Below are 16,552 nucleotides of genomic sequence, written 5' to 3' on the forward strand. Positions count from 1 at the left end.
CCACAAAGCGAAGAAAAGTCGTGGACGCAATACAGTTTTTGTGTGGGACGAGAGACCGCATTTTTTTTTGTTCTTTTATTGTGAAAAGTGTTTCTGACTTTTAATGTGACAGGAGGGAGTTGGACTTCCAGAGACGTCACTGGTTGTTTTCCTGGTCTTCCCTTCCGAGCACGCTCAAATATTTCCCAGCCGGGACAAGCCAGCGCTCGTCCCAGGGAGTCCGACGACGGTCGACGAAGGAACCGACACGCCGGCGAGGCTCGGCAAGGACGCGCGCTCGCTAGCTAGCTGCCTTAGCCGGCGAGCCTTCAGTCTTGAAAACTTTCTCCTCGTTCGCCTCCTCTCCTCGGCCAAGCCATGGCAGCGGGGCCGGGGCGGCGCGGCCGTCTCCCCGCCGCCGCCGTAGTCATCGAGTTGGCGGCGGCGCTGGCGGTGCTAACGGGGCGCGGAGGCGCCTTCAACCTGGACGCCGAGCGGCCGTCGGTGTACGACGGCCCCCCGGGCAGCTACTTCGGCTTCTCGGTGGACTTCTTTAAAGCCCCCAACAACCAACGGTAAGGCGGAAAAAGACGGACCCCGTCGCCATATTTGACAAACTTCACTCTACGGGAGCGGAGGCGACTTGTTTTCTTGTTATTGGTGTACTTTTTCAAGCACTTTGGGCCAGGGGAGCCCTCAACCACCATAAATTGGGAAAGCCGCGCTAGTGCGCATGCGCCGCAATCGGCTTCGCTTCCCTCCCGCTCGTGTCCATAATTGGACACATGACGAGTGAGCCGCTTCCGAACCCAAATCCGAATCGCCCTCTGGTCTTTTGTCTCAACTCGGGACTTGGATTGGAAACTCAAGTCCTCTATGCTTTTATGCTGACCAACTGGTTAATAATGCCAAGCTTCAATGTGTGATATTTGGCAAGCACGCGCCCATTTCCACCTTGTCCTCGTCGCAAACGAGTAAACAGTCACCCCTCGTTTTTCGCGGTTAATGGGGACCAGGACCACCCGCGATAGGAAAAAAAGCTGGTGGCAGCTGAACCAAGCCTTACTCAATTGACTCGCAATACAAGTTATGGCATGCGAATGACAAAGAGATTGAGCAAACCGGCCTATTTTCAACTTCATCCGAATCAGAAAGACTTTAATAGTCCCACAATGGAGAAATTTGATACTTTGCAGTCCTTGTCTTCAAATATTTCACCAGGGACGTGTTCATTTCATTAATCATCCTGCCCAGGTGGCAGCTATCTATTAACTATCTAGCTCGCTACTTAATAGCTATTATATATATCTATTATAGCTGGCTGGCTAGCTATCTATTGGCTATCTAGCTATCTAAGAGCTAGATAAGCAAGCTAGCTTGCTTTCTATCTATTTGAGTTACTTGCGGCTTGAGTGAACGCTGGTGCGTGTGGCTGCTGCTGCTCACCCACAGGAAAAACTGATGCTGTGACTCTAAAGTGACCTTGAGAGTTTGAAAGGTGTTTATAAATCAAATGTATTATTGTTATTATAATAACTTCAATTTTGCCGCCAATATGCCCAGGTCGGACGTCCTGATCGGAGCACCGCGGGCCAACACGTCAGGCGAGGTGCTGGAGCGGGGGGCCGTCTACAGCTGCCCCTGGGCGGGGGGCGCCGCCGCCTGCCGCCAGATCCTCTTTGACTCCTCAGGTAGGCTTTCATTTGTTTTCAAATTCCGCTCTTCTTTTCTTTCCAAATGTGTTTGCCACTCTTGAAACGGGCCGTTTCACACCCAAACTTTATAATTATAATAATACATTTAATTTCTAAGCGCCTTTCAAAACTCTCAAGGTCACTTTACAGTCACAGGATCAGTTTCTCTGTGGGTGAGCAGCGGCAGCCACATGCGCCAGCGTTCATTCAACCCGGAATAACTCAAATAGATAGAAAGTTAGCTAGCTAGCTAATAGATAACTAATAGATAGATAAATACCTAGCCAGCTTATAGTTAGCAAATATTTCGGTTTCTAAATAACCAGCTAGCTAGCTAATAGATAGCAAATAGATAGCCAGCTAGGTAGCCAGCTAGATCGCTAGAACGATATATTGCTCTATTGGGTGATATCATTTCATACAGAGGATACGTTTATTGTAATGACGAATCATTACACCCCTCATTTTAGAAACAAATTACCCAACTACTGACTATTAGACTACTACAATAACTATTTTTTTTCTAATGAAAAAAGAAAATCAAAGTTTTTTAATAGTTTTTTTTTATGTTTATCTAGCCCTAAAAGTCAATATTCTTCTGTGGGTCCTGCAATTTGATTAAAAGTGACAAAAACCCTGGCACTGGAGTGGACACATTGTGGCACATTGTCTGCCACTCAATGAGCCAATGAGGATAAAGCAGTCTAGAAAATGGATGGATAGAATTTGTGAAAATGGGATACTTTTGTATTGAATGGAAAAGGCCCTAAAACAGAGCCGAGTGGCACTCCCAAATGCATTGCAGTGTTATTCGGATTCCACCAAAATTACTTGAAAAACATACTCGAATCGATTACGGTGGACTAAAAGGAGAGTGCTTGTTACTTTGAGGCCATCAGCGTCGCCCGTCTGCATCGCCTGCCTGCGTGATTAAGCAGCACCGTGCACCGTTATGGCTGTGTGTGTGTGTGTGTGTGTGTGTGTGTGTGTGTGTGTGTGTGTGTGTGTGTGTGTGTGTGTGTGTGTGTGTGTGTGTGTGTGTGTGTGTGTGTGTGTGTGTGTGTGTGTGTGTGTGTGTGTGTGTGTGTGTGTGTGTGTGTGTGTGTGTGTGTGTGTGTGTGTGTGTGTGTGTGTGTGTGTGTGTGTGTGTGTGTGTGTGTGTGTGTGTGTGTGTGTGTGTGTGTGTGTGTGTGTCAGCGCACAACAGGAAGTGAGCTGTTGACTGTGGGCCATTTTTGGGGCTTTTGACATCTTTCTTTCCCTCGTGAAGGTCAGACAAGTTTCCGTTTCGAAGGCTTGTTCATGCTTATCTGTGACAGATGCCCGCAAATGGCAACGTGACAACCCCCCCCCCCCCCAAAAAAAAAAAAAAAAACATGACAACAACTATTGTATATATATATATATACAGTAAAGTCTCGTTATATCGATATTCAAGGTAGTCCGCAAAAATATCGATATAACCGGGACTATCGATATAGCCGACCCTGTTTGCATGTAATTTTCTCCGTGCGTGCATAGAAATAGTATCGATATAACCGGGACTATCGATATATCCAATATCGATATAACGAGACTTTACTGTATGTATATATATATATATATATATATATATATATATATATATATATATATATATATATATATATTATAACGCTCAAAATTTTTGACCTAAACAAGAACTCAGTTTGGGTGCTTATTATAAAAAAAATCTCCTATATTATTTATCCCTTCCGGGAGGGGGCAGCATTTTTTCTGTTAGCGCTTTGTTTCAGCTGTTCTTAACGGACAACCGACACCTTCAGACAAGTTGCGTCCGTAATTTGTAAAATCACTTCAAATGACTTCTACTAGCGCATTTTCCAAAGTTTCCACCGCATATCGCTATATTTTAAGACTCGCGCTGAATATTCATGAAGTCTTGTTTTCGAGTTGGTGACGATTCCTGACGTGACGTTACGGAGGGAACGCCCCTGACCAAGAAAGTGACACACAATGCATTTTGAGTACTTTTTTTCATCTGAAAACACCGTGTTGATCGTGAAATTAGAAAGAAAACTACATAAATAACACGATGGTGAATCGTTGTGTGTCGCAACTAATTGCGGTAACACGCATAAAGAAGATGTATTACACGAATTCCCAGCGAACAAATTAGCCCATTTCCAACAAGGCTTGTGCGCCATCTTGTGCATTTTCTGGGCGCTACATTAGAGTCCAGACACCTTGAATTGATACGGAAGGACTTCTCTAATAGATTGCAAACATTTATGCTTTCCTCTTCAGAACTATTTGAATCATATTCATAACAGCTACCCAGTGCTGTCAGGGTGGGTGGAAAGGGCTGTCCATCATAGCTTTTAGCTTAGCAAGCGTCCCTCTGTTACCCACCTCCTCCAGAGAGTCCAGCAAGCAGCCCAGGACAGAACTGGCCGAGGACTTGATCGTGTAATCAGTAATTGATCGTGTCCCGCCAGGTTGACTTCTGTTGTTGTTTCTTTGTCAGGCGAGCGTAAGAACGCGGACGGCGCTCAGATGGAGTTTAAATCCAAGCAGTGGTTCGGCGCTTCGGTGCGCTCGGACGGCGAGCATATCCTGGTAAGATCCATCGAGAAGCTCTCCTTTGAGCTCCTGGGCGCTTGATAACGGTACAAGGGTGTTTTTCTTCTTGTGATTGACGTGCCCTGTCACCCCCACAATGGCGCAGGCGTGTGCGCCGCTCTACCAGTGGTCCACCTTTGGGTATTCGGAGCGCGAGCCTGTGGGGACGTGTTTTCTCAAAAAAGACCAGACGGTGGTGGAGTACTCGCCCTGCCGATCAAGTGCGTTGTCTTTCGGCCTCTGCCGACCTGCCCCGTGGCCTTTTGATCGATATTTTGTGCCCCCTGCGCAGGCGCCAACTCTCCGGAGGGGCAGGGCTTCTGCCAGGCTGGCTTCAGCGCCGACTTCCTCAAGGTTGGTGTCCCCGACCCGGCCAGTGTGCTCCAGAGGGGCTGCGATACTAAAAAAAAGGGGGGGATGTGTGTTTCAGACGGACAAGCGAGTGGTGGTGGGAGGACCCGGAAGCTTCTACTGGCAAGGTCACCTCAGCCGCATTCCCGCTTCCCCTTTTTGGCCTTTGAGGGCGGGGCTTGCAAGGTCAACAAAGGTCAACAAGTTCCCCTCTTTGATGGCGACCCCTCCATCACCCCCGCAGGTCAGCTGATATCGGACGACGTGTCCGAAATCTTGGCCCGCTTCGACGACCGTTTCATCAGCCCCTACGGAAACACGCTGGCCACCAAGTCGGCCGGCGCCCAGTACGACGACAGCTACCTGGGTTAGCGAAACGTCAGGGGGGCGTGAGGGGGGGGGGGGGTCCCGTGCTCATTTGTTTCTCTCGCCAGGATATTCGGTGACGGTGGCGGACTTCAACGATGACGGCAAAGAAGGTAGACAACTTTGTTTTTGTTGTTGTTGTTTTTTGGGGTGGGCGGGTTCAATTTGAAGCCGGAAGTTGAGGAGCGCCGATGTCCTTGCAGATTACGTAACGGGGGTGCCGCGGGGAGACAAGGCGCTGGGTTACGTGAGTGGCTCGCTCCTCGTCGGATAGCGCACGCCGGTTCGCGCACGCCAGTTAGCGCACGCCGGTTAGCGCCCGTGCTAAGCGGCGAGCGTTTCCCCGTTTCAGGTCAACATCTTCAACGGCCTCAACATGGAGTCGGTGGTCAACTTCACCGGAAGTCAGGTGAGCGCCCGATCGCCGCTTTTCCCGGACTCGAGTCCAAAAGCGCACCTCTCTCCTCTCTTCTTTGTGTCCTTTCAAGATGGCCGCCTACTTCGGCCATTCGGTGGCCGCCAGCGACGTCAATGGCGACGGGTGAGTTGCGTGCTGGGGCGGGCGTGGCTCGAATGGAGTCGCGGGGCTAACGCTTGCGCCTGTGCTCAGTTTGACGGACCTGCTGGCGGGTGCGCCCCTCTTCATGGACAGAGGCTCCGACGGCAAGCTGAGGGAGGTGGGACAGGTAAGGGACCCCCCCCCCCCCCAACAGCCCCCCTGGCGTCTTCACCCATCTTGACCGGGCGCTGGCGTCCAGGTGTGTGTCTTCCTGGGCCGCGGTGGCTTTTCCTTCCAGCCTCCGCGGACGCTGGTCGGCTCGGAAGTCTACGCCCGCTACGGCTCGGCCGTAGCCGCGCTCGGAGACCTCAACATGGACGGATACAACGGTAGGCGGGCACGGGGATGCGCGGGTGCGTGGGCAGGTGCTGACACCTTGCGTGTTTGACCAGACGTGGCCATCTCGGCCCCCTACGGTGGTCCGCGGCACCTGGGCCAGGTCTACATCCACAACGGGGGTCCCCAAGGCCCATCGCAGGCGCCCTCGCAGGTACGAGCCCCCGACGCCAAGTTAAGGAAAGAAAATCGCCTCTCCGCAATGGGAACTCCGGGAGGTCTTTGCTCCGTTTTGCTTTGGCGCCGCCGACGTGCTAACCGGCGCGCCGCCCACCAGGTCCTGCGGGGCCAGTGGGCCTCCGACGCCATGCCGGCCAGCTTTGGCTACTCCATGACGGGAAACACGGACATCGACCGCAACGGCTACCCGGGTAGGCTGCCAAATGGGAGGGGGGGGCATCAAAGGCGGGCTCACCGCCACCAAACCTTTTTTATGTGTCACCAGATTTACTCGTGGGGGTCTTTGGAGCTGATAGGGCCGTTTTGTACAGGTAATCCACCGAGGGGGGTCGGGTGGGTTGTTTGCGTGTGCGTGGCTGTTTCAAGTTGGCTCAAATGCAGCTGATTGCGAGAATAGTTCAGACAAACAAGAACCAACCACAACCAGGGTGCTCCATGACCCTAAAAAAACCATCCAAGCACAAGTCTAGTCCCAAAAGTCCAGGCGGAAATATTTTTCATTTCTAAGCGCCTTTCAAAACTCTCAAGGTCACTTTACAGTCAGAGGATACGTTTTTGTCTGCAGTGAATGCTGTGAATTCACTCAACCTGGAAGTAACTCAAATAGATAGAAAGCTATCTGCGAATAGATAGCTATTAGCTAGCGCATAGATAGCTATTTGCTACCAAATAGATAGCTATTAGCTAGCGCATAGATAACTATTTGCTACCAAATAGATAGCTATTAGCTCGCGAATAGATCACTAATAGCTAGCGAATAGATAGCTTATAGCTAGCGAATAGGGAATCTGATGTGGAGTCAATGGTGCTCGTGTGTATGCAGAGCGCGGCCGGTGATCAGCGTCAATGCCACGCTGGACATCAGCCCACAGATTATCAACCCCGAGGAGAAGACCTGCACGCTGCCGGGCTCCGGCGCCGCTGTCTCCTGGTGAGCGAACCGCCGCCCCGTCGTACTCGCCCCCCTAACCAGGCCGGGCCGCCATTGTAACTGGCATTGCCTTTGCAGCTTCAAGGTCAAGTACTGCCTGAAGGCGAGTGGGCCGGGGGCGCCATCTTCCCTCAGTGAGTAGCTTTTTGCGCCTCTATTGCTGCCCTTTTTGCCACTTTGGCAATTTTTGCTACTTTGGCAATTTTTGCTACTTTGGCCACTTTTTCCCTTTGACAGCCTTCGGCGTGGACGTGCTCCTGGACCGGCTGAAGCCGAAGGACTCGGCCAGGCGGGTCCTTTTCTTGCACGGGCGCGGCGTGGCCTACGCCAAGAACATCACGCTCAATAACGGCGGGGGGCCCGCCTGCGAGGAGCAGCAGGTTTTCCTCAGGGTAGGGGGGGCCGCCAAAGTCAAGCGTCGGGGGGGTCACGACCGCCGTCCTCCCCCGCTGATGCGCCTTTGCGACGGCAGGACGACCGCGACTTTCGCGATAAGATCACGCCCATCTCGGTGGTCCTGGAGTACGCCTTGGACTACGGGCGCGCCCAAGACCGCAACGGCCTGCGGCCCGTCCTGGACGTAGCCGCCCCGCCCAACGTCACCCGGCAGGTAAAGCGCCTAGGGCTGCGGTTTTTGCCCCCCACCTCGGCCCACCCACCTGACGTTCCGCGGCCCCCAGGCTCACATCCTGCTGGACTGCGGCGACGACAACGTCTGCAAGCCTGACCTGCGGCTGTCAGTCCAGAGGTGAAGCCGCCGCCAAAAGATGTCATTGCGGGGTGGCGCCGACGCCCCTAAACCCCCCCCGTTCCCACCTCATCCCGTCCGGCAGCGACCGTTCCGAGATGGCCATCGGCGACGACAATGCGGTGACGCTGGAGATCGCGGCGGAGAACCGCGGTGAGGGCGCCTACGAGGCCGAGCTGCACGTCTTCCTGCCGCCGCAGGCCGACTTCACCGGTGTGGTGCGCAGTCAGGTAGGCTGACCGGGGGGGCGGCACTTTGGGGTTCTCGAGGCCCGGTTCTGAAGATGCGTGTCGCCGCCAGACGCTGAGCCGCCTATCGTGCGCCTACAAGAAGGAGAACGGGACCAAGATGGTGGTGTGCGATCTGGGGAACCCCATGAAGGGCGGAAGCAAGGTGGGGGCGCCGCCCAAGCCCACCGAGTCTTTTCACAGCCGTCTCACACCAATAATAATAATAATAATAATAATAATAATACATTTGATTTCTAAGCGTCTTTCAAAACTCTCAAGGACACTTTACAGTCACAGGATACGTTTTTCTGTGGGTGAGCAGCGGAAGCCACATGCGCCAGCGTTCACTCAACCCGGACTCAAATAAATAAAAAACTAGCTAGCTAGCTAACAGCTAATATATAGCTAATAGCTAGACAGCTAGGTACCTCGCTAGCTAGATAGCTAATAGATAGCCAGCGAGATATCTAATAGACAGCAAATAGATAGCTAGCTAGGTAGCCGGCTAAATAGCTAGATAGCCAGCTAAATAAAAAGAAGTGAATAGACCATGGTGTGTGTTGTCCCCCGGCCCCCCTTCTGGATGGGCGCCTATGCAGGTGTTGGCAGAGCTGCGCTTCGGCGTCCATCAGCTGTCGGAGGACGACACGGACGTGCGCTTTGACCTGCAGATGGTCAGGTGAGGACCCCCCTAGCCCCCTCCCCAACAGAGAAAGTTCAGTTTGTGCCTTTGACGCCTTTCGTTGCAGCTCCAACCAGTTCAACAGCACCAGTGCCAAGGTGTCCAGCGTCACCAAGCTCATCGTGGTGGCGCAAGTCTCTATACGCGGGTAACCATGCTCACCCGCTTTTTTTTTTTTGGTGTGGGGGGGTCAACACCTGAAGGCCGTTGAGAAAAGCGCCACGGACATTTTGTCTGCAGTACGTCGTCTCCCGGTCAGCTGTTGCTCCCCATCGCCAACTGGCGCCCCAAAGTGCCCCCAATCACCGGCGACGACATCGGACCGCAAATTGTGCACGTCTATGAGGTAGGCCAAGTCGAGGGCGGCGAATGTGGCGGCCAAGGGGCGGCGAATGTGGTGGCGAATGTGGCGGCCAAGGCTTTGTGCTCTGGCGCAGTTGCTGAACGACGGGCCAAGCACGCTGAGCCAAGCGGCACTGGAGGTGGAGTGGCCGTACGCCTACGACAACGCCACCCTGCTCTACGTCACCCATCTGGACACGGAAGGACCCGTCAACTGCTCCAGCGACGTGCGGCTCAACGCACGCAACCTCACTGTGAGGCCCCGCCTTATTTTTTTACGCCCACCCCGTCTGTCACTGACCCGTTTTTCGCCGGCAGCTGGAGAGTCCCTCGTCGGCGGCGGCGCTTCGAAACGCCAGCGGCGGAGACGGCCAGACGGAAGGACGAGAGCGCAAGCGCCTTCGCAAGCGGGACCTGCAGATGCCGGACGACCACCTGGTCAAGCTGGTAAACGCGGCGTGGAGGGGAGGTGCCCGGCGGCCTCGCTCGGCGACTTTGCTCAGGCGACTTTGCTCGGGCGGCCATACGGCTTTGCCTGCAGGACTGCGGGACGGCGGCCTGCATGAGGCTTCGCTGCCAGGTGGGCCGCCTGGAGAGGAAGAAGAACGCCATCGTCTTCGTTTACTCGCGGCTGGACGTTAACAACTTGCTGAGGGTACGCACGATCCATCGTTCCCGCCGCGGCATCATCGCTGACGCCATTTTGTGCTTAGGCGGAGAATGAGAACCGCTCGTACGTGTTGGTGTCGGGCGCCTCCTTCAACGTCATCCAGATGCCCTACAAGAAGATTCCGGCCACGCTGCCGTCCAACAGCACCACCGTGAGTGAGGCGATGGCGCCGCGGGCGGGCTCCCATTTGATTCGTTTGTCTTTTTCGGGCCGCAGAAGTGAAGAGATAGCTAACAGCTAGCCAGCTAGATACGTACCTTGATAGCTAATAGATAGCCATCTAGATAGCGAATAGACAGCAAATAGATAGCTAGGTAGCCAGCTAAATAGATAGAAAGCTAGCTAATAGCGCGATGCTAGCTAGATAGCTAATAGATAGCAAATAGATACATAGTAAGCTAGATAGCTAATAGATAGCCAGCTAGATAGCTAATAGACAGAAAATATCTAGCTAGGTAGCCAGCTGAATAGATAGAAAGCTAGCTATTAGCTATGTACCTTGCTAGCTGGATAGCTAATAGATAGCTAGCTAGGTAGCCAGCTAAATAGATACATAGTAAGCTAGATAGCTAATAGACAGAAAATAGCTAGCTAGGTAGCCAGCTGAATCGATAGAAAGCTAGCTATTAGCTAGGTACCTTGCTAGCTGGATAGCTAATAGATAGCTATCTAGGTAGCCAGCTAAATGCGTAGATATCTAGATAAATAAAAAGAAGACATAGCTAGATAGCAAATAGATAGCTAGGTAGCCAGATAAATAGATAGAAAGCTAGCCAGCTAGCTAACAACTATCTATTAGCTAGATACTTTGCTAGCTAGATAGCTAATAGATTGCCAGCTGGATTGATTCGTTTGTCTCTTTTGGTGCCGCAGGTTAGCGTGTCGGTGCTGTGGGTGGCGGACGCCCCCCAGCCGGTGCCCGCTTGGGTGGTGGCACTGGCCGTGCTGGCCGGCTTGCTACTCCTGGCGCTGCTCATCTTCATCATGTACAAGGTTAGCGTCCGCCAGTACAAGGCACGGCTTCAAAATGGCCGCTTGATGCTTGCATGTGTCTGTCCAGCTGGGGTTCTTCAAGCGAGTACGGCCCCCCCAGGAGGATTGCTTGGAGAAGGAGCAGCTCCAGCCCGAGGAGAACGGAAATACCGACACCTAGCCTGGCCTAGCCTAGCCTAGTGTAGCGTAGCACTAAAGCACACGCGTGAGCAGAGTCCCATTTTTGCACTTTGTTGGCGGGCGCCTACGCCAACCATCTGCCGGGTTTGTCCGCTAATCCCGATGCTAAGATAGCGCTCGCCGCTGCTCTTTGCGCATCACTTTGCTTTCTTCCCCACAATCTGTCCTAACACAAATTTTGAGTTGCCAACCATTGTCTCCCACGGCCGCCATTTATGTCACCCTTTTATTGGACAAACACCCCGCCAAATCGTCTCGCCGGCAGCCATTTTGAAAAGCTGATTCCTTATCACCAGCAGCAGGCAGCCAGACGAAAGGCGTCAAATTGCAAATCAAAGCATGTTGACTGACTTTTGAAGCGTACAGTGATACCTCGGTTTACGAACCCCTTGGCTTACGAACTTTTCGGTTTACGAACGTTAAATTTATGAACATTGTACCTTGGCATACAAACTATTTTTCGGGATACACACGGAGCGCCACAATGAGTGATGTGTCGTTCGCAAATGTGCTCCTAACAAGAAAATGGCAGCCGACTCATTTTTGTCCTCTATTCCCCGCCCCCAGTCTTTGGTTAATGTCACGTGATTGGTGAAGAATGCAGCAGTGAGGATGGGGGCTGGTTTACAGACAGAGAGTGAGGCCGTTCTCCAAAAAGAAAATGGCAGCCGACTTTTTTTTTTGTTCTCTATTCCCCGCCCCCAGTCTTCAGTTAAAGCCACGTGATTGGTCAAGATTGCAGCAGTGAGGGGAGGTGGTTTAAACATTAAAGGGACAGGCAGACGACAGAGAGAGTGAGAAAATGGATAGAAAACAGTGACATTTGGACTCGTTTCAACTTTGATAGTTCAAAGGCAGAGTGTAGACTGCAAGGTTAAAATTCCCATCAATCAGGCTCCACAAATAACCCGCACAAGCCATCTCTACACTTGATGCAAAAAGCTATCAACCCAGCTAAACAGAACACAATTGATGAGGAACAAGGTAACATTATCGCAGCGAAAGCACCTACAAGGGATCATTCCTCAAGATGGTAAAAGAAGGTTACGTTCCTCATCAAGTGTTTAGCTGATGAAACCGGCCACTCCATTCCATCAAGTTATCAACGACCATCACAAAGGTTAATAAAACCACTTTATTATATAGTGCAGTTTATTTCTTTAATCACAATCCTTATGGAATGTGACTCCTTCCAAACAGCAATTCCCTCCCTCCGACCTCCCACAAGCAAACCAACCACAAACGACCATCACAAAGGTAAATAAAATGACTTTATTACATAGAACAGTTCATTTCTTTAATTATAATACCATAGCACATTTATTATACATAAAATAAGGTATATTTTGTGTAGTTTGAGGGCTTAGAAAATTGAAAAGTAGAAAACTATGTCTTATGGGGACCCGGAAACAGATTATTGTCATTTTAATAGTTTCCTATGGGAAGTTAATTTTTGGGATACACACTTTTCACCTTACACACTCTGTCTGGGAACCAATTAATTTTGTAAGCCAAGGTTTCACTGTACTCGCGTTTCGTGCCGTTTTCCTGTCGGCTTCCATTGGCGGCAAAATGCGGGCGAGGCGGCGCGCCTGAACGTCGCCATTTGACCCCATGTGCTCGGCCCACTGGCTCTCTTGATTTTTTTGGGGGGGTATTTTTCCTCTTTGATGCCGATTCGTCTTTTCACTTTGGAATTAAAACGTTTGTCTGTCCATTGTTCTCATTGTTGTTGAACTTGTTGGCCACCAGGGGGCAGCAAAGCTACGACTCGTCTAGCACCGAACGCGGAAAATAATTCAAAAAACAAATAATAATAATAGGAAGGAAGGAGCGCCGCGGCGTTAGAGTCCCTGCATGCGCCCGGCCAGACCCGGCAACGACGCCCGATGACGCCTCACCAGAGGGCCACGCAGGGGGCGCTTGGGCTGGACTCTGCCTCCCACGAGTGCCTGGTGACGGCAGCGGCGTTGCCCGGGGGAGGCCTGCAGGTTTGTGCCTGCCGCGGCCTGCACGAGTGCATCGACAAGCTGGTCTTTCGCCTTTATTGAATAAAGCAAGCGTTTGATTTGAAAAAAAAAAATCTTTAATTTTTTTTCTTCTTTCTTTTCTTGAAGTTGTCGGCCACCCGGGCGGAGGCGTTTTGTAAGCTGTACGCCCGATGTAAAAGTTGCACGCCCCGGGCGTACGGGAAAGCATTGTTTGAGACACTCCAGCAGCCGAGCGCCCTGGTCGGAGCCGGCCTCACCGGCGCGAAGCCGAACAAGCCTCGTCGGGCACCTTGTCCTTGATCCACACGAAGCCCGCCTGGGTGCCAAAGTGGTCTCCGTCCCTCACGCGAGAGAAGAAGTCTCGTGGGTGGCAGGAGGTGCACGGCGCCACGCTGGGGTCGTCCTGTATGTGCCGCGGCAGGATGCCCGCCTCCTCCAGCTGCTGCCTATCAAACGGGGAAGCCAAACCGTCGGAGAAGAAGAGTCGGTCGGCGCAGGAACGGCAGACGGGCACGGCGGTGAGGTCGAGGGAGGAGGCGCGCCGCCACCTGTTGGCCAGTCGCAGGTCCACGCCGGGCCTGCGCCTCTGCGCCCAGCGGACGCATTCCGGTTGGAAGCGGGCCGCCTGTTCCGGCTCCAGCGCAAAGCAGCACGGGCCCACCGAGGGCCCCAAGACCACCAGGATGTCGGCGCTGGCGCAGCCCAGCTCCGTCGTCATGGCCAATACCGTTGCCGCGGCGACGCCCAGCAGCGTTCCCCTCCAGCCTGAAGAGGGACGCCGAGCTCAGTGGATTGGTAGGGAAACGCTGAGCTACATGGGCCAGCGTTCAACCCGGAAGTAACTCAAATAGATATAAAACTAGATAGCTAATAGCAAATAGAAAGCTAGCTAGATAAATAGCTAAAAAACTCATAGATAGAAAGTTAGCTAGCTAATAGCTTAAAGCTTATTTAGTAGAAATGTATGTTTTATTTCTTTAATCACAATCCTTATGGAATGTGACTCCTTCCAAACAGCAATTCCCTCCCTCCGACCTCCTCCCACAAGCCATCAACGACCATCACAAAGGTAAATAAAATGACTTTATTACATAGAACAGTTCATTTCTTTAATTATAATACCATAGCAAATTTATTATACATAAAATAAGGTATATTTTGTGTAGTTTGAGGGCTTAGAAAATGAAAAAGTAGAAAACTATGTTTTATGGGGACCCGGAAACGGATTATTCTCATTTTAATGGTTTCCTATGGGAAATTAATGTTTGGAAGACACACTTTTCACCTTACACACACTTTCTGGGAACCAATTAAGTTTGATCGGCTGTTGTCATCAAAAAGTTATTCATAAAATGAGCAAATTTATTCTACATAAAATAAGGTATATTTTGTGTAGTTTTAAGGCTTATTTAGTAGAAAATTGTTTTATGGGGACCCGGGAACGGATTATTCTCATTTTTAATGGTTTCTTATGGGAAATAAATGTTTGGCAGACAAACTTTTCACTTTACACTTCCTACTGAACCCAACCCTGCGCACCCTGCTCACCACCTTTTCCAGCGACTCCCCCTCAGGCAGGCGCTACCGATCCACGCGCACCAAATCCAGCCTTTATTAGTGTCCTCCATGCTTATTTGGCACGTCTTTTTTTTGTCCTTGGACGCCACGGGGTGTACCTGCGTGGGCGACGCCCACCGCTTTGGCCACGGGGTCCGCAAAGAGCATCGGGATGCAGTCGGCGCCAGGCGCAGCCAGGACATGCCCGACCTGGTCCGTCACTGCTGCGTCGTAGCGCTCCGGCTCGTCTTTCCCCAACACCCACACGCGGCTTGAATGCTCCACCTGCGCCGCAACGGTCCGCTTCCTGTCAGGGTGACGCAGAAACAAAACAAAAACCCAGCAGGATCGACGCTCACCTTGACCATTCGCAGCGGGCGCGGGTAGAAACCGGCGTGCAGCGCCAGGCGGCGCCGGTTCTCCTGGACCATGGCCGGCGAGTCGCGCCGTTTGGGGCTACTGAACAGGTTCAACGACGATAAGGTGGGCCCGTGCGACACGCCGCCGCCGCGCGTGCTGAAGCCATGGCCGAAGCAGTCTGAGGCCACAGGAAGCACCACCCGGCCAGGACCGCCGCGATACCGGACGTCAGTGCGGAGGCTCACGGATACCACATTAATTCTACGTAAAATAAGGTATATTTTGTGTAGTTTGAATGCTCTTTTCGTAGAAAATCACGTTTTCTGGGGACCTGGGAACGGATTATTGTCATTTTTAATGGTTTCCTATGGGAAATTAATGTTTGGGAGACACACTTTTCGCCTTCCACACACTTTCTGGGAACCAATTAAGTTCGATCCGCTGTTGTCATCAAAAAGTTATACATAAAATGAGCACATTTATTCGACATCAAATAATGTATATTTTGTGTAGGCTTATTTCGCAGAAAAGTGTTTTATGGGGGACCTGGGAACGGATTATTCTCATTTTAATTGTTTCTTATTGGAAATAAAACAACCTTATTATATAGTACAGTTTATTTATTTCATTACAATACAACAGCACATTTATTACATGTAAAATAAGGTATATTTTGTGTAATTTTAAGGCTTATTTCGTAGAAAATCATGTTTTCTGGGGATCTGGGAACATTATTCTCATTTTAATGGTGTCTTATGGGGAATAAAATGACTTAATTATACAGTACATTTTATTTCTTTCATTACAATACAATAGCACATTTATTCTACGTAAAATAAGGTATATTTTGTGTTGTTTGAATGGTTATTTCATAGTAAATCACGTTTACTGGGGACCTGGGAACGGATTATTCTCATTTTAATTGTCTCCAATGTGAAATGAATGTTTGGAAGACAAACTTTTCTCCGTACATACACTTTTTGGGAACCAATTAAGTTCGTAAGACAAGGTATCACTGTATTTGTTTTTGTTCTCGGTTGGTGTATTTGATTGATTGACAACCCCCCCTCCGCCCCCAGCTCCGAGTTGATTGGCGCACTTGATCTCGTCCACTTGCCATTTCCGGCCACCAAAAAATACCCATGCGGGTTATTTGTGGAGGAAGTGGCTCGGAAAAGACGAGCCATCACTCATCGATCGCTCACCTGGGATCAGCGAAGACGCCAGCACGCGGATGGCCCCGCCCACCGGCGGCAACGCCCGCAGCACGGCCGCGACGTCGGCGTCCACGTCCGCGTCTGGGACGGGCGCCTCGTCGCCGCAGCCCAGCCGGTAAGTGAAGGCGTAGAGAGGCGTGAAGAGCGCGCGCTCGTAGACGAGCAGGCGCCCGCGCCCCCGCGGGCTTGTGATGACGCGCAGCGAGAGCGCGCCCACCTCGTCCGCCGCCCGCTTCAGGCGGTACGCGCAGGCGGCCGTGGCGCGCCAGTCCAGGCGGACGCGCGCACCGCGGCCACCCCAGGCGCGAAGGGCCGCGTCCGCCAGGCCGCCACACGGGGCCGCGCCTAGCACGAACAGGTGCGCGTGCCCGTCGGCGGCCTCCTCGCGGAAGTGCCGCTCGGTGCAGCCGCAGCGGCAGGCGTGCGCGAGGTCCAGCAGCACGGCCGCCATCGCCACCGGACCGGACCGGGCGGCCGAAGAACGGAAAATGCGGAAGAAAAAGACAAAGAAAAAGACGCGCTTCCTCTTCCGCGACGAAGGGGTGGAGAGCAAACGCGTGACGTCAAAGTGTCAAGGGTCGAAGG

General features: G+C 51.9%; 2 protein-coding genes across 2 annotated transcripts; one reads left to right on the forward strand and one right to left on the reverse strand.

Moving 5' to 3' along the window:
* Positions 1-146: 146 nt before the first annotated feature.
* Positions 147-12,557, forward strand: itgav (integrin, alpha V). Its single transcript, XM_089003360.1, has 32 exons — positions 147-554; positions 1,543-1,670; positions 4,180-4,271; positions 4,381-4,495; positions 4,567-4,628; positions 4,705-4,753; positions 4,870-4,992; positions 5,060-5,104; positions 5,195-5,238; positions 5,344-5,400; positions 5,480-5,532; positions 5,602-5,677; positions 5,750-5,879; positions 5,943-6,040; positions 6,164-6,257; positions 6,332-6,377; positions 6,890-6,997; positions 7,076-7,131; positions 7,235-7,389; positions 7,470-7,607; positions 7,678-7,745; positions 7,831-7,975; positions 8,046-8,138; positions 8,575-8,654; positions 8,725-8,805; positions 8,898-9,003; positions 9,095-9,253; positions 9,318-9,446; positions 9,541-9,654; positions 9,713-9,820; positions 10,543-10,662; positions 10,730-12,557. Exons 1-32 carry the CDS (start codon positions 358-360, stop codon positions 10,820-10,822), a joined length of 3,162 nt encoding a protein of 1,053 aa, XP_088859486.1. The 5' UTR covers positions 147-357; the 3' UTR covers positions 10,823-12,557.
* Positions 12,558-12,916: 359 nt separating this feature from the next.
* On the reverse strand, positions 12,917-16,418 carry lacc1 (laccase domain multifunctional purine nucleosidase 1). Its single transcript, XM_089003364.1, has 5 exons — positions 15,956-16,418; positions 14,750-14,928; positions 14,510-14,675; positions 13,382-13,598; positions 12,917-13,279 (listed from the first exon to the last, which is right to left on the reverse strand). Exons 1-5 carry the CDS (start codon positions 16,416-16,418, stop codon positions 13,087-13,089), a joined length of 1,218 nt encoding a protein of 405 aa, XP_088859490.1. The 3' UTR covers positions 12,917-13,086.
* Positions 16,419-16,552: the final 134 nt, after the last annotated feature.

This window comes from Hippocampus bargibanti, linkage group LG08 (genome assembly GCF_051943395.1).
Source record: "Hippocampus bargibanti isolate YZ-2025 linkage group LG08, ASM5194339v1, whole genome shotgun sequence".
NCBI classification, from domain to species: Eukaryota; Metazoa; Chordata; class Actinopteri; order Syngnathiformes; family Syngnathidae; genus Hippocampus; species Hippocampus bargibanti.